This window comes from Carassius gibelio, chromosome A14 (genome assembly GCF_023724105.1).
Source record: "Carassius gibelio isolate Cgi1373 ecotype wild population from Czech Republic chromosome A14, carGib1.2-hapl.c, whole genome shotgun sequence".
Lineage (NCBI taxonomy): Eukaryota > Metazoa > Chordata > Actinopteri > Cypriniformes > Cyprinidae > Carassius > Carassius gibelio.
Genome location: NC_068384.1, coordinates 4,950,427 through 4,969,388, shown reverse-complemented (window position 1 = coordinate 4,969,388; position 18,962 = coordinate 4,950,427). Strand labels below are relative to the sequence as shown.

Genomic DNA, 18,962 nt, shown 5'->3' with positions numbered 1-18,962 from the left:
AGAGACTCTTTAAACATGCAAATTGGTAACGTAATCAGACATGAAAAGCAAGGATTCGCCTAATTCTCAAAAGAAAAGGTACAAATTACTCTTTCACACTTTAATGACAGTCTTGAGCTCATTGTTTGACACTGTATTTGAATTTCACACTGTATTTGAATTTTAATTAAAACACAGGGCGACCTTTCTAGGGAATACTAGTTAATTCATTGAACTACGTACTTTGTCGTAATCTTCTGCATTGTGACTGACAGCCCAGATGTACGTGAGAGTGCTTTGTGACTTTTACCACTTCTGGAGTTAATCGGCCTTATCACACTGTATAAAATGCTAAATTATATACACACATAACATATCAGCATCTGTATATATTTTAATAGCATGCATACCATTATCCTACTTTTCAGTTTGAGCTGACTATATTAATCCTCTGAGAATATTACGCTAGTTTCTCAGAAGACATCAGTTAGAAGAAAGAACTATTCTCCACATTGTTCATATCTATCTCGGTGCAATTAACAACTTACCAAACACAAAACAGAGGAAATTACTTTTAAAACCTTGAGAACTATTTTTTATTGCTTACTGTGCTATTTTTATTCTGGATATTAAGGGCCCATTAAATGGCAGTAATAAATCATGTAATAAATCACAGCTGAACGTTGAACTCACCTTGACAAGCTCGTAGTGTTGAATCCCATTGATCCCGATATCAGGGTCGAATGCGGAAGGGACAGGGTAGCGGCTGTTGATGGCTGTGTTTTCTGGAATGGAGATGTTGATAACAGTCGATTGAAAGAGCGGGGCATTGTCGTTGATATCTTCGATGAGAAAACGGATCTTGACCAATCGGAAAATCTCGTCTGGTAGCACGGCGACCTCGATCTCGTAAAAGCAGCGCTTATCATTGAAGACTCTGGAACAGAGTTTCTCACGGTCGATGCGGTTGGCTGTGGTGAAAATCTCTCCCGTGCTTGCCTCTACCTTGACCAATGGCACATCGCCCGTCTTGTAGACAGGTTTAAACTGCAGCGCAGAAGACAGTTTAATGTCTGGATCAAGGTTCAAGTTGAGGTCTTTGCGCAGGTTTCCGATGCGCACATTCTCCGGCTGTTCCTCTTTTATGGTGTAGTCCTTCTCTTGAGCCTGGCACATCAAGAACAGGCAGGTGAGTAAAACCACCAGAACATGGGCCTCACTTGCCAAGTCCATACTCAGAGTAGGTGCTGCACTGTCTTGAAAGATTGGCAAAGTCTGCTAGAGGAAGACAAGAGGGGAAAAAAAGACAAATGGTCATGTCATACTCACAGCCATAAAATAGTTTTCATACAAATAGCTTTTTGATCCTTTAAAACATTAACTTTTTGGGAAAGCATATTAACTTTTTCAATTAATTAAAGAGATTAGTTAGCCAGATATAACATTTTGCTCACTCTCGCACCATCATGTACTTCCAAACCGTCTGTCTTTCTTCTGTGTACAGGAAAAAAACGCACACAAACAAATGCTGGTTGCTCTTCTTTCATTTAATGACAATAATGGAGACAGAGGTTTTAAATCTTTATCCGTGTTCATGAGTACGCAATGTGAACAAATTTCCCTTGAGTTGGATCTTTTCAAATGACTCACTGGACTTTTTTGTGAAAAATAGTAAGAAAGAAACTTGACAGAAAATATATTTTTCTTCTTCTTTTGTGTTCCAAAGAAGAAAGTCATACAGGTTTGGAACAACATGATGGTGAGTAAATGACACAGTTTACATTGTTGGGTGAACTACCACTTTAACCAAGTTCCACTTTTTATTTATTTATTTATTTAAACACAAAAGGAAAAAGAAACTGATTTAACAAGAGGAATCATTGGGTAAAACATTCAAATGCTCCAAAATACAACCTACCATTGCATTAGAGAGACTGTCCAGATTTCATACTGAACATAATGGACTCCTTTATGCCATTGGCTACACTCAACAGAGCTACAATGCCTGGTATCAGATTACAGTATGTTGATATTCTGAGCAGCCAAGATGTAACTGTAGTGTGAGTAAGAGTTTTATGATTTAAAGTTTAACAATAAAGACATGAGTCCCAAATGACTGTCAATATCCCTCAGAAGAATTGGACAAAGCCATAATTCAAAAGTACCAAGACATGATTTATGAATCAGCATTTCAGTGTTTGTTGCCAACTTGCTCGATGGCCACATAAATCCTGTCAGGGCATTATATAAATAAGAGTAGCCAGAGGGCTGAGGCTTTCACAATGTGCCAACAACTCAACTAGGTCACAGAGAACTGGTGGGGGAGATGCCTAACACTTCCAGACTCTGGGTTTTGTTAGTTTTCAGAGTTGTCCATGCAGTACTATTTCTGTTTACATATCAATAACCACATTGATAACAACAAAAAGCAAAAAGTTTGACTTTCTTTTAAATCAAATCGATTGTAATAATATACAACTAGATCATAGATTTGGGTAACGTTTGAGTTTTATCAATTCTGATTCCGTTTCCGATTCTGCTTATCGATTCCAATTCTTTTCAAATCTCAGTTTTGATTCCAATATGATTAAATAATGATATCAAACATTTCAATGTCCTGGCAGATTGCTAGGTCTGGTCCTCAGAGATGAAAAGAAAAAATAAAGTGCATAGTAATTGATAGGCAGAATTGAAATTTTTATTTGACAACAAGTATCCGATTCCTGATCTTAAGAATCCGATTCTGGAATCAAAATCGATTTTCAATTCCCAACCCTACTAGATCATTAATAAAAGTTAAACATTTTCAAAGCTTCAACATATTAATTATTCAAATATTGCACGTGTCTAGAGTGACAAAGAAAAATTACAGCTCATGGCATTATGTTTTTGAAATGGGATGTCCTGAAAATACTGTTAACAATGACTCCCCATTCATCAAGTCATTAATGGGTAATTTCTATGCGCCAAAAGGGTGTTTGTTTAAAAGCAAAGCCGTGCGCAGCAGAGATACATGATCGTGTACCTTGAAGATTTGCTTCACACATCAAAAATTCATCACAAAAGCTGATTTCCTTAAACACACATAGACCTAAAGGCCTGAATGTTCTGTTTTTCACAGTGAAAACTCCGGCTGGACTGTAGGGACTCATTAAAGATTTGTTGGCCAGACGAGCACCACTCAGATTATTTACATGACAGTGATCAATGGCCATCGTACGATCTGCACATATCCTCAGACTGTTACGTCGTTCTTTGAAGAAAGAAGTGAAAAATGATTTGGTTTGCTTTTGAAGATTGCACTATTTTTGAGTTGGTGAGAGCAAAGCAATTACTATTCACCTACTGTACTCTAATAAACCCAAAAGAGTTCAAGGCTGTATCCGACAATGCATAATGAAGAGAACTCACTGGCTAAGGAGTGCATTGTAGAGTAGTGCATAAAAGATGAAAAGACGATCTACATCTTAATAACTGCAACTGACATTAGCCATGACGCAGACAGGCCTTTATTACGGACAATAAGGGCGACGGGTCTCCTGTTCTGCAATTCCCTTGCATTTCTAATTAATCAGTTTACTTTCAACAATAACAAATCAACCCATCCCAAGGAGAGAGAGAATGCTGATGAACCTGTATAACTCAAAATAGCACCAAATAGTGTAGACAATATAAGCTCCAGCTCTCACTAAGTGATGTCTGGCTTTTGTATGGAGCTCTGCTACCCAGGGACATGGTGCTGGGATTAGACAATTCCACACGGGAACTCACATGTCACTCCTCCCCATATTTAGGACAGTTTATATTTGTTGCGAAAACTCATGGAGACATTTTCAGATTTACTCCTGGGAGCGCTTCTTTCAAAACTGCACTCTGGATGAATTTGCAATGCTTTAAGTTTCAACTTTCCCAATCTTTGGAAACTTGCAGCTCGAGAGTGAATAAAAAGAATTAGCTGGGAAAATTGAGCTCAGGGGTATCGGTGCGACTTTCTTCCTGCTTGCGCAGGGCTCCAGTGATCTATTCTGAGCGGCGGACCATGCATTCCAGGGAGTATGCAAAAGCCATACTTCTCTCTGGAGTCTGGAGTGAGCGGCACACAGACTTTGCTTTACGTGATAACATGACGGACAGGCCTGCCTGTTTTTTTATTTTGAGCTGAGCTGTCAAGGAAGAAAATAATTCTACATGTCAACCGCGAGTTCATGCAGAATCTCTGTCTATATAAATCAGCACGAACCAAATGCTGCAGAGGTGGAAAAATCTATACAGTTCAACCTACCAAACGGGCATCAGATTAAAACGATCAAATTGAATACGAACGGTAATTAAAGCAAAATGACATTTCAAAATAATGATTAAAGCCGCTTAAGGAAGTTAAACTGGGACACCTGCCTGAAGCATGTCACTTAACTCATTTTTATCAGAAGCTTTGCTCTCTTTATCGGTTTAAAGAAACCTCATGTGTGCACGATTATTTGACATCCCGATGTCTTGTTGGAGTTCGCCCTACACCTTTTGCCATCAGCAGCTTGAGACCCATAACCCCGTGGCAGCTTTTGGCCAGCCTACTGTGTTGTCAGGATGTCAGGCTTTTCATCAACAGAAAACATGTTTTTTCATCATTTATTCAGCCTTTATACATCATGAAGGCATCTTTTTTAATCAAATAGGGGTAATAAAAAACATGTGGTATTATTATTAAACATGAATATTACTTTTACTATTGGCTTGTTGTTCTGCAACATCATTATCGTATTTTCATACATCTTAGTTAATTGCTCATGTACCTGAACAGGCTAGAGTGATGCATAATATAAAGCTAGGATCTTTCTGAAATACAGAGTCTGGCTTTGAGTAGCTTTGATGGTGATCCTAAGAACCAATGATCAATTGAATGATCAATAGGGAGGTATTAACATAGAGGCTGCCAGTTGCAATGGATAAACAGATATAGTCGATTTAGGTCTGTCAGCAAAGATTATGCATCCAAACAGTCACGTCTGCCATTTATCACTTAATCAAAGTTTCCATGCGGTCAGGTGACTAAATAAGTTATGGCTAACTTCAGCCAAGAAGGAACCGAGAGTGATTTTCTTTACATAAAAGTGTGCGGAGTGAATCATGGTTGAGATCTTGCTAATTTGCATCATAAATTATCATACTAAAACTTGATTTAATTCTTAGGACCAACATCAGGCAATTTATCGTGGGCACTTTCAGTGGAACAACATGTCAGCTGTGGATATATCATTCTCCCAAATTGATTTTATATGGACAAACATTGCAAAGTGTATAACATGCCATTGAAACTCTAAATCTTAAAGACTGGTATCTGGCATGTGATGCACCATTCATCTTTACTCTTTCCTCTTAAATTTTATCTTCAAATAAAAAAATTATTACAGACTTGAAAATTATAGACATATATGCTTGCATCACTCCTTTTTCACTATATAGTTTATGGTTTATTTTATGCTTATTTATAGTACTTATATACACAACTATATGTCAATGTTATTTTTTTTTCCCAAAGCACATAGTTAAAGGGAAAATATTTTCTTTTAAACATATTAAATTCAGCTCACCTTGCACACAAACACAGACTGTAAATTGGTGAAACGTATAAGGAGAGATAAATTATGCTACTAATCTGTAAATTGAAAGTGATAAAGCATGACTTTTCTTTCACTATAAGGCAGGGCAAGATAAATAAATAAATAAAACTGCCAATAGAGGGCACTGGAGTGGTCACAGAGAGTTCAAAATAAAACTATTAATATAGAATAAATAAACATTCATACTGTATGCATGGTTACATAGTTGGAAGGCAAACTTTTATTCTAATTATCAAATCATTCAAGATCACTTTGTAAAATATATTAGGAAACTGTCCCAAGTGTAACCACCTTGACCAGCCCTGCAGTGCAGATTTTTTTTTTTTTTTTCAATTTAATATTTACTACTATTTGAGTTTGCTAAGGTAAACTGTACAATTGATATCATCAACCTTTGCTAGGTAAGATCTTCACTCAAATTGTTGTTACTTATAATTGATGATACTGGTAGCTTATAAAGCAATAAGAATGTTTATTAAAACATCTGACTTCACAATAATGCATTTTTGAAGTCTTATCCATTTATGGCAGGACTATATTACAGTCACAACTGTTTTGTGATGTACGGTACAGTACAGTTTAGTGCTTTCATGTTCGATGACATAATCATACTTTAAGCAGCCAATCAAGACCGAAAAGAACGTCTTGCGTTTTACATACTCACACCCTTAAATGTGCCATAACTTCTGTCTATAAAGATAACATTTTGTTTAAGATATAATTTACTGCATATTTAACAGCACAGCATTCAATATATTTAGAATCAAAAAGAACCAAAAAAAAAAAAAAAAAAATATATATATATATATATATATATATATATATATATATATATATATATATATATATATATATAAAATAGTAGTAAAGAAGGTTTTTTTCTTGTAGACTTAAAAAAATATAAATTCAAAAAAATTATACAAAATTATATTGATACATTCTTTTATAATCTATTGGGGCTCAGTTCTTTTCACACTCCATGAAGTAATATGTACTAAAAACAATGGGTTATAAAGAGAAAGGCCTACTGAATTTATCAATGTGTTGCCCAGCCAACAGATATGTACTGTAAAACTGAAGACCAGTTGCATTATTTTGCCTTAAAGCATGAAACAATGTTGAACTCTTGTCCTTATAAAAATCTAAATGAGAAATTAATCAGATTGTAAACTCATACCTGTCATCAAAGGTCAAGGTGCATAACATAATGTGAACAAAGCATGCAGAATGGATTACACTTGTACACTTGTGATTACACTAACATTCTCCAGTGTAACTACAGTAGTTTGCTCCAAAATACCATAGTCACTACAGTTATTACCAAGGTAAGATTAATATATGAATATGAGGTCCTTGCAAACAGTGTAAGGGTCTTTGCTATTTTATCATTTTGTTTTTCTATTATAATATTAAGCTACAATACATTTTCAGAAGTAACAATAAATGTATATGCACTCTTAATTATAAAACTTCCAATTAGAACCACAAGGTTTAGCATGATCTAATAGGTGAACATTTGAAATTACACACTTAAGTTAAATCTTGTATGATTATTTTCAGCTATTATTTTCTAGTGGTTGAGAAAACTATTTATATACTAAAAAGCTAGTTTTATATTTTTATATAACTTTAATTAAAGGTCACAAAACCATGCACTGATCTGAAGAACCTATAGGCTAATTAAGAAATCAAGAACTTTGTAACCGCCAGTGAAACTATATAGTAATCAACAACTTCTATATAGCCAAAAACGGTTCTTGACAAACCATTGAAGATTTTTTTTTTTTTTTTGCCTTTTATTTATTTATTCTCTCTCTCTGCCCAAGATGTTATGGTATTCTAGCGGAAAGTTTGGTTACCATATGGCATTTTAAGGGACCGGATCTGTGTTTAAAACAAAGTATTTCTGTTCTGCCTCGGACGGCACACCGGTTCAGAAAATGACGCATCCTCCTGGATCAGCTTCAGACTTCATCTGCTGATGCTCTTCTGTCTCGCGAGCTGCACACAGCCGTGCAAGTTTTGAGTAGCCTAACCTATGTGATGCTTCCATTTCTTTAAATGCAAACTAAACTATGGGATACATTAATATTTCCCTCGGAGGTTCTGAAGTATTACCAAACGTAACCTCATTAAGCCAGAAGACTGAGAAGAACGCTTCAGAAGTTGTTGGATGGCATCTTAGAGCAGTCTCTATGCTGCTATTCATTAGATGTTCCCTCGGAATTATATTTTAAACACGACTTTTTATTTGCGTTCAATACGACACGTTATTTTTGCCATTGTACTTTTTTTTATTATTATTATTTTTAACGGACAAACTAGACTAGCGTATCTTCAATCGGAAAGTGATGCCGTATGGTATCTTTAGAAATTCTGCAGTTGGTTTCGTTATTATTATTATTTTAAATATCACCGTGAATTTATTTCCCTCAGGCAAACTGTGAAAATCGCATCGACTTTTGTGGGCAAAGGCCCTTTGACTTTTGCGTTTATTTTTCCCGAACAGTAAAAGCGCATGTAACGTGTAGGCTACGTTAGTCTATATTTAATCTAATACGCGATGTTTTTAAAGACGTTAAAGTAGCCTAACCTACAACCGGTCGCTTGAATAAACTATAGGGAGCGCGGTCAAAATCTGCTAATATTTTCTGCTCATCTTTTTCTTCGCAAAAAATGCAAAAAATAAATAAAAAAGGCAATACATGTGCATAAAGAGGACGTGTCTTACCTCGGATTTCTCTGTGAATATGGAAACTCTCAATTCCCGTCACGTAGCGGCATCAGTGCTGGAGCAGACTGAAGAATATCCCAGAATCAAACAGCTTCACGTAGTGACCAGTCGGTATCCAACTAGAGAAAACGATCCATGTCCATGAAAAAGTCCACGGTCCACGGACGAACAGCGAAAAACATCTGCGAATGACTTTTAGGAGAGCCGATGTAATTCCTCAGATGTCTCGCGGCTGGCTACTGCTTGAATCCCACGCGCGCAGAGAGATAGTGCTGCTCCAAATGGGGTTGACTTCTTATTTCAGTGCATTCATACAGTCATAACGGGAAAAACCCGGGAACGCTGCTCTTCATGTACGGTAACGGTTTAGTTAAGTTGTTTTCTTTTGATCTGTGCGTTTAATTGACAGCTAAAGAACTTGTAACTCGTTTAAAACATCCTCATTTTATGTCATCCCGTGGTTTGACAGAGTGAAAGAGAGCAAAACATCTATTTTGAGAAATACTCATGGGCTGTCAGTGTACCGGAGCAGGTGGAGAGTGTGCCTGTAGATGCAGCATCACTTCCATACACTGAGACTGCGTTTTGGCGTAGTTGTACGCAGAGCTCTAGCAATCTCTGTTGTATTGTATGAACTCAGTTCCTTAGTACTGCCCACCTCTCCACCTCCGATTGACATCATCGCGGGAGGAGGAGCCAGCGATACATTTCACAGCCTTCATCATCTTAAAGCCGCACTGCTGCTGGAGTCAGAGCCCCGCTCCCTCGCACTCACCGCGGACTGATACCTCACTCCAACGCCGCGACTCGCCTGAGAGGAAAAGGGGGCACTGTTCGCTTTGCTTGTAAACATCAGTTAGTGTGCAAAGTCCAACGTCAAACTACTTCATTAGACTTCACTAATGTGCAAAAAGACAGACAGACAGACAGACAGACAGATAGATAGATGTTCATGTCCCAGTCACTTTTTCTAGGTTGAATAAACATAACTTACACTACCAAAAAATAAATAAAAAATAAATAAAAAAATACTTCACTAATCAACTAGTGTTTTTAAGAATTTTACATGTATTCCAAAATAATACCCCAAGGCATTATTTAAACAATATATATTTTTAATATAACTTATGTTCACAACTTATGTTTGTTTTTAATAGTTAACTTTTAACAATTTTTAAATTATTCGGTCCACCAGTTATCAAAGCTCTTTAAATATTGGTCACAGACACTAAATTTAACCAAGCTGATTAATCACTAATATAAATAAATTGTTAAAAAGTCACTAGCCCATAAACACATCCTATGACAAATCAGATGTCTATGTTTATGTGTAACAAGATACTTATATGTCAATATTTTTTTTTTTTCTTAGTCACATGTCTCAAATTTTGATACTTCCATATTTGTCAACAGCAAATGTAATCTTTAACCAGTCTAATGAATGTCAAGTTCTAGTACAGTACAAGTACACCACCAGCCTGGTTTGTAACACCAACATTAATATTTAAAATTGTGTGCATGAGTCTATTGTGATAATCAAATTATGTTTAAAATAATTGTTTTGCTTTCACCATAAATTCAATTCACACTGAGAGTTCAGAATTTATTTATTTATTCTTTGTAACTTTATTAATTACTCGAAGGAAAATAAACATGTTTCGGCTGTCGGGCCTTCTTCAATGTGTGAATCCATTTATCATCTCCACACACTATTTACACAATTAATAATTTGTTATCATTATTACAATCAATTAACACATTAACGTTATCCAAATCATTGAATATAATTAGTCTCTAAAATCACAACAGCCATAAATAATGAATGCCATTCATCACCAATCTACCAAATGCACAACTGCTCAAACATAAATAAACAATAACCAACAGACTTAATTTACTGTGCATAAAGAAAAAATTACATTAAACACACAAACATTTAAATCTAATGTCTGAAACATCAGGAAACAGACTGTCATACATCTCAGCATATATCTTTTGTTATACACCTTTTTGTTTTTTGTTTATGCAACATTAATACAAAGTAGGAGTACAGGAATCCATAGAATTAACCACAAAGTTTCAGATGTATGAACAAAATGTGCACAACATGCCCCGGCCCCACTAATGCAAAGCGCTATGGTTCGTCAGCACAATCTTAACACTTTCTATTGCCTGGGATGGCTGAAAATCTTGCACAGCCCCACATTCAATAAAGGTCACTCACACAACGTGTACACATTGATCTTCCCATTAATTTTTACACTGCTGCAATGTAACAAATCACATTCTTTGACTGGTCCCCTCAAGCTAGCTTTTCTTACTAAAAGCCATAACCTTCGTAACATCAATCACGTCCTGATGCTTCACCTCAGCATGCTTTTAAATGGTCACACTTTCAATTGAGTGTGACGTGCCCTTAAGCTTGGAAAGTTGGCATTTAATAATAATAATAAAATCAATTATTGTGTACAATTACATGTTTACAGCTATTTCTTGAACTCTGTCTAAGGCTAATGTGTATTTGATCGTAGTGTTTAACATCCCATTACCAGGCATTATTTTAGGGAAACGTTTACAATGGCTTCCTTCAAAACACCTCAGGAAAATGTCTCCCAATAAGATTGCTAAGTTGCACAATCTACTCCGGGAAACTTACATACATCTTTGGAGGAATTTGGAGTATCCAGGGAGCTTCTCTCCCTCATCAAGTAAGGTATCTATCCGAGAGCTATACCTAAAAGGGTTGATCCCTTGATATTTTTAAGATTCATACTTCTTGTCACTGAAGGACTTCTCCTAGGCATGTTAAAGAAATGCAAATCTGAGAGCCTTAAAGCAAAATGAAAGGCACAAAATACCTCATGAATTATTCAGAGGGCTATTTTGCCACCCTCAAAATGAACTTTTAGAGAAACCAGTTATGCATTTCTGATAGGGTTAGAGAATCCACCAAATGCACTGAGCAGTTTAAATGTCATGCCGCCCATCTAATCTTGGACATCTTGTTTCATTTCCCGCTTTAAATGTTGTTTTGAGGGTAACATTTGTGAGGAAGCACATGTGAATAAACTCTTAAATGCATTGCATGTAAAGCAAGCACAAATGATGATGATTTTATAGTATCTGCGACGTTCTGTTGTCCTTGTTGCATCTCTGCATATTGTTTTTGAAGAGAACTGTATGCCAAGCATTTTTAGATAGCTGTTCTCCACTATCTCAACCATGATAATCTCATGATGTGTGACACTGGATGCCTGTATCTGAATTGTAAGGGCCAGACAAAGAAAGAGTTACAATATTTAACGGTGTGAAGTGTTTGCTTTTTGTGCTCATCATTTAAAACTTCACTGGTTAACTTGTGCTGGGTTCAGAATTCAATATCATATTAATGTTCAAAGTACAAAGCCCTGCAGTTAAATATTTTCCACTGCACTTATGGCACTGGATCTTTTACAATTTTTCAATAAAAATAACTAATAAATAAGTAAGCAAGAAAATATGTAAACCAATAATAAAATAATAAAGCAGAACACAATCTTCTAATTTACTGGAAAAACAGGAAGCTGATATACTGATTAAATTGTAGCCATAATAAGGCGCATTTTGGTGACTAACTACCCCTAACTTGTAGAGTTCATAACTGTGTCATTAAAAGATGTGATTGTTAATATGCAAAATCATTTTCATCTACTAAATATGTTAACGATGATAATGACTTCTGATGAAAGTTCATCAAAAGTGGCCTTCCCATCAAATGAGATCAAATAGAGATAAAACAATCATATACAATGCACATACATAAATACATAAATAATGAATACAACCAAAACATGATGGTTCGTGGCAATTTATATATATATTTTTTACTTATAATACCATAATTCTAAAAGTATTTTAAAGTAAAATTGCCCTGTAAAACATTAAATAAATAAAACAATTATAATATTCATAAAAATAATAATAATATCAGATCGAACCAATAAATGTAATCAAGATAAGTGTTAATTACACCTCTTGGAGTAAAATCCATACTAATGTTTTAGTGATTATGCAGTTACATGTGAGAAACATGTACTATGTATAATATGAGATCCTTCATGAAAAGTCTAGAGTATTGCACAGATCTGGTTTTCACCTTTTTCATTATTTTTTTTTATTTTTTTATTTTTTTTTAATAGAGGGGTTTTCCTCTATTCATCCCTTAGTGCATGCAACTGGCCCCCTACCGGATCCATGACTCATTACTAACGGCACAAAGAGAAATCATTGGAGGAAAGAACATACTAATATATCTTATCAGTCTTGCACAGCTTGGCAGAGAATGGTGCTGAAGACCAGGGAGGTAAATTGCAAGGTGTGCCTCAGTATATTAACATTCAAGTTCTTTCAAAGAGGATTGATCTTTCTTCCCTATAAAACATGACCATGCCTCTGTATTATCCAACCTGCCTTTAAAGAATGACTTGTTACTGTTCCCTCTTCCTCCACACATTCATTGACCTCTTAAAAATCCTTCCATGCTATGCAGTGGATACATATAATTCAGACAAATCAACGTTACTTCTCTGTTAGCATAGTGATGGACGCAGGTCGAATAAACAGGCTTGTATTCAAAAGATGTTTAGCACACTTACCTTGAATTCGTTATTAGCGGGAAGTTGTCTATTTGCCTTGCATGCAACATTTTGGCCCACTGCTTTTTTCTATGTTTAACAGGATGATTGAATTATCATCAACTATAATTGAAGTCCATTCTTCTATACACTGCATATATAGACTGACCCTTTTACCCTACTCTGGCTAGATGCCTTCATCTAGCGAAAATGATGAACAGAGACACAGAGGTGTCTGAGGTCGAAAGGAGCTCCATATCTTGACCTTCTCCTTCAAAACATACAACATTCAAGATCTCGGCTCAACCCGTTAAAGTAAGCTGGCATTCAATGAAAGCGCCCTTCAGGCATGATGATCGCAGGCTTGTCGTTCCACCGTGGTGGAAAATGGCAAAACGTAAACAAAAGTGGGCAGTAATACAGTCAGGGCCATGAATTATGAAAGCCTTTTGGAAACTAATGAAATATGTAAGGATTTAAGCCATCTGAACTGGATAGTGTCTTTTTGTCAGGTAGGTGTGAAATGCTTTTCTGCCAGCAAAAGAGGAGGAAGGCAGAGGGTAAATCCTGCCTGTCTCTCAAAATGTCAATGACTGCTACCATCAGGGGTGAGCGTTAGGGTATGCATCCAACTATAAGGAGAGTCTGACATAAAAGATTTCCGAGTTTGATGCACAGTAGCTTCTCACACAGTCTTCCCGAGCTGTTGTACGGCTCATGGAAGAGTCAATTGCACAGGCCATGGGGTTTCTCAGTTAGATGAGATGAAGCGATTCAGTTGAATGCTGGTGCTCGGTGAACTGCCTGGCATGAGCGAGCTTGCCGATGGTCAGGGAGAAGGATAGTTGTTTGTTTGTGTGGAAGTCAAGGTTGATTGCAATCATGGAGTGAATCTATGCCACGTCCTTGGGGAATATTATGAGGTGAGGAGGCCAAGGAGATATCCGACAGCAAGGATGCATCTGTCCCGAAGCCCGCTTCCACCAATCCGTGACAGCTACGCTTGTGTTGTACTGGATGTTTTCCATGATCCTGGGCTCGAACGATAGATTGTACATGTGGAAGAGCCTCAAAGACTAATAAGGGGCTGTACATGGACCAATTATTATGGCATACCAAGGGCACCTTATGCCAACTGTCCAGATGTTGCTGGATGGGACTTTTAATGAGAAGTAAAACACCTTGGGATGTTTGTTTGTCCTTTTAACAGCTATTCGAAGAGGTTTTGTAGATTCTGAAAACAGGCTATTCATTTGGTTTATGACTGTAAGTCATCACGGCGACAATCACGGCTCTTGCTTCCTGATGGCTTCAGATTTGTATATGCTGTTTACACATTATGCTACATTGACAAACAACTCATGGCAGGAGAAATAACTTGTTATTCCTGCAATGTCATTGGAAAATAATGATCTGGTTGCAGTAAATGGGAGTTAAAAAGTAGAAAATGTTTCATTTCACTGGTATTTATTAAAACGTCTCACAACAATGTATTGTGAAATAGGAAAAATCAGAAGGGAAATGCAAAACACAATAATTGAGTGTGTCATAAACAAATTCATTCTAATGAAGATGAGAATATGTTCAATGAGAAAGTGACTTATAGAAGGCAAGAAAAAAATTGTCTTTCTGAATTTGTGATGTATTAGTTCATACATCAAGCAATGGAAAAATACAGCTTATTATTGTTTGCACATCTTGCCATGAATGAGAGACACTGTTTGTCCTTTGCATTACATTTGAATAAGAAATAATATTAATGCACTGTAGTCATGCTGCTCATCCACATACATCACTGCATGCAACATCTGCTTTCTGTGACAGAACAGAGCAGGATCAATTTGTTGTGCGCATGCATAACTAATTTATTACACCCCCCCCCCCCCATAGTTCTCAGCTGCAACACACGCTCACAAACTGTACACACACTCACACACAGGAAAAGAGAGAACAAGAGAGTGAGAGAGGAAGAGAAAATAAGGGTGACAGCAAGAGAGAGCAATCGAAGAGAGGAGGGGTTACATTAAAATACTTTTTGTCTTGATGAATCATGTTTGAAAAAAATCAAGGAAATTGGTTGCGGAGGCTGCACGATGCAAAATTGCATTCGTTTAAACAAAAAAGCCTCTCTTCGTGAGACATATGCATAGTTTCAATGTGCTTTTTTTACTTAAAAAAGCCCATTGATGTATTTTTTGTCTTATTTATGTCATCTCTCTTTTGTTTTCTTTTGATCCAATGGCCCAATTGTAAGCAATGTGCTTTTCTTTTTTAGAGGGAACTCATGAATTTAAGGGATCGGACCACTACATATAACTCCCACTGATAATCACAAGTAAATGGAGGAAGAAACTTTTCAAGTGGTCCTTGACTAAATTACAGGAGTGAGACAAAATGCTTGAACTTAATGATTTTACTTCATAAAACACTAATAAAAACATGAATATTAATAACCAGTTTACAATTAATGAGCCATTCGATATAAACATGCTTAATTAAGAATGCGCCCAAGTGATGCCAATTAGCTTGCATATGCCTTAAAAAAACTACCTAAGTGACCCATCTTTGCATAGGAATGATGCTGAATTGATTTTAATAATTTTTTTATTATTTGTTGAAATGCTCAGTCTTAATGACCAGCCTCTGTAAGATCAGGGATTAGAGCGGCCTAGATAACAACAAAAGCAGGTGAAATGAATGGCATGTGGCGACTGGAGATTCTCCATCAACCCAGCCTCAGGCCCGGCAGCCCTGTCTCTGTATGTGTAAAATTTAATAGAGCCTTTTCTTTGTGGTTTAGGGACAAATGAGATGAAGACAGCCACACGTATAAACAGCTGCATGAAAATATAATCGCATGGAAATATGTATCCGCTCAACACTGATATAAGTGAAACACAACATAGAGGAGCAATGAAGGACTGGTCATTATTTGGCGCTTGTAATGTGGCCCAGATGGTCCAATGCTTGATGTTCAAATGAGCTGTGTACACAACTGTTGTTTGAAGAGGAAAATTGAACGCAATCTGTGTAAACCGTCATCATCTGATGTAGGAAAAGGACGATTTGACTCTAGACGATTAGTCTCGCAGAACAGACTCTGAGGTGTAGGCTACGTGAATGAAGTAAGCGTCATGATTGCGACGCGTGCTGGGATTGAGATGGCGGCACATCTTAGGCGGGGGGAAGAGATAGATGAGCGAGAGAGAGAGGGGACTTGTCTTCATGGATGAGACAATTTCTCTTTAGGGTTTTGGTGTAATTTAGGTTAAGTGATGCTCCTCCTCTGACAATTGAAGAGAAGGCTCCATGTAATTAACCTAGAAATAGGATGAAAGCCCAACTCAACTCTGAGCTTCAATACAACGCTGTCATCATCTTATCGTACAATTCAATTTCATCTCGACCCTATATCCTCTATTGAATAAACACTTAAATGAAATCATAATTAGGCTACAACTCTTTATGGGGTCAACCCTTTTAGTACTGGCTAATATCCCTTGAGTTTTCCTCAACGTTCTTTGATTTTGGAGCTCTTTAGACGGCGCCACTGCCGTTTTAAAGTGTGATATATTCCAGCAACACAGTGGCCTACATATATTCATGTAACAATCCGATAATTCACACTGCCTAAGAAATCTTAATGCATTGTAACAGCTACACGGTACTAAGGAGCAACAAGACCTGTAATATAATACAAATTATTTGTTGATTCATTACACATGCATGAGCATGCATTATAGATGAGAGCATTGTCAAAGAAGTAACTGCTAGACTATTGATTCATCATGCTTGCACCAGTTGAATTGTCATGTAAGTACTAGTCTCAAATCTGTTTTCCATTCGGCTGCTTTAAATTTTAACCAAATTTGCACATTAGGAATCCAGAAACTGACAGCCAATACCTGCATGATATGCTCATTTTCTTTGAGGAGGAACATAGCCTTTTTATATGGTGTGGTGAGAGTTTGTGAATGTTTTTGTGGCTTTTGGGAATTTGTAAATAAAGCCCTCATGTGGAGAGAGAAAGAGAGAGAGAGAGAGAGAGAGAGAGAGAGAGAGAGAGAGAGAGACAACACACACATTCAGAGTCAGGGGTAAAGTGAATGGCCCCATAACTTTCAATTGAAATGGTTACACAAAGGGACTACTGCAAATGAACAAATCATTTTACCGATAAAATGAAAATACATTCTTAAATATCAAATATGTATTAAGAATTCCAAATCAGCATAAAAATATCTCACACCGTCAAGAAATATTAGCTAACAGCTAAGTATGTTTTTTTTTTTTTTTGCATCTTAAGCTTGTCTTTATCTCATTATGGACTTTCCTCTCTTCAAATGTGAATACAAATCAGCTTATATAAATATGTCACGAGAACCTGCTGTTCATTATGTCCGACCATAATGACTAAACTGGGACACATGTGGACTGACCTCCACCAGTGCTTCTGGCCTTCATCTCACATTTGCAAAGCAATTAAATAATGCCACTTTGTTACAGCCGGAAAGCCAATGCCACACATCATGGTCACTGCCCACAGACACCATTGCTGACTCTTTCGGATCAAATCTAGCAATTCTCCAGGTTTTTGTACTATTATTTATTTATTTTAAAAACAGACAATAATAAGACTTTAAATTATTTTATTTATTTATTTCAATTTTATTTATTTTTTTACTCTTCCTTTGGAATGTTATTCACATACCAGGTCTCATTAAAAAGAAACGGGTGAAGGCCGGTGGAGTGATTTGAAATGAGCGAAACCTGTGCCACTCACTGGTCTCGAGTCCCACGGAGGAGATCTGGAAGGATACAAAAGAGGAGCGATGACAGTGAAGGAGAGAGGACCAGTCCTGGGCTTTATTTTGTGTTTGGTTTTGTTTGCGTGCGGCAGTCATCCGTGAGGGGCTGTTGCGCTGTTTTGTGTTTATTTTGTTATGAAAGTTTTATTTAAATGTCGCCGATTCCCGCCTCCTTCTTCTTGTGACTATGAAAGTTTATACATTGTTACATAATGAATTGAGTTTTTTCAGGGTTTCGGGGGAAAACTCAGTTACTACTGAATATGTATACCCTATTCTAAAGCGTTACCAAATTACAATGTAGTTTACTCATGTGATGGCAAAATTAAATTTTTAGCAGCCTTTAGTAGCTACTATCACATTTAAAATATGTTGTGTATCTATTTTTCTTCTTTCTCTTTTGTGGAAAACACGGTGCATTTTTCAGGATTCTTTGATGAACAGAAAGTTTAAAACAGCTGCATTGTACTTACTGACTGATTGATTGATTGAATTAAAAATCACTTTTCATCAATTTTAATCCTTACCAAATAGTATTAACACCTTACTGAGCTTAAACATTTGAACAGTAACGTGTGTGTGTGCTTTTCAAAAGAGTTTTAATGTGTCAATGTTTAAAGTTTTTTTTTTTTTTCTGTTCATCAATGTTGCGTTTATTTGACCAAAAATACAGATTTTTTTTTATTATTGTACAATTGTACAATACAGCATTGATGAACAAAAAAGACTTTAAAAAAAACAAAAAAATATTTTGAAAAGCACACATATTCAGCTTTTCACCACGGTAATAAAATACATTTTAAAATATATTAGGCTAGAAAACCATTATTTTAAATATAAATAAATACTATTTTTGGTGAAAGTCTTCATCTGCAGAAGAGACTCATAAAGACATATATGCATGTATACTGTATGTGTGTGCATGCGTGTGTGTGTGTGTGTGTGTGTGTGTAGTGTGGTGTGGTGTTTCTGGGGGTTAAGGTAAAATGTGTAAATCAGCTACGTATATCAACTAGATTACCACTGAACCACCTGATTGCAACATATTGTTCAAATCAATCTAAACTCTTTAGGTGACTTTTATTAGAAAATCTGTGGATTAGTTTAGCGAATACTTCAAAGAGAGAGTGAGATTAATAGCAGACTGCAAGAAGCATTATTCATAATTCTAGCAGCCCTGAATTCTTTGAGGTTTGGAAAAGCCTAATGA

At 36.4% G+C, this 18,962-nt stretch overlaps 1 protein-coding gene across 3 annotated transcripts in view; it reads right to left on the bottom strand.

The window, feature by feature from the left end:
* Positions 1-8,923, bottom strand: part of LOC128026944 (protocadherin-11 X-linked-like) — a 151,364-nt gene extending 142,441 nt beyond the window's left edge. For all 3 annotated transcript variants that reach the window (XM_052614235.1, XM_052614234.1, XM_052614236.1), the window contains exons 1-2: positions 8,329-8,923; positions 673-1,257 (exon numbers count right to left, since the gene is read on the bottom strand). In XM_052614235.1, the coding sequence (XP_052470195.1) occupies positions 673-1,212 (540 nt within the window). In that variant the 5' untranslated portion in view covers positions 1,213-1,257; positions 8,329-8,923. The remainder of the gene's footprint in view (positions 1-672; positions 1,258-8,328) is intronic.
* Between the last annotated feature and the right edge of the window lie 10,039 nt (positions 8,924-18,962).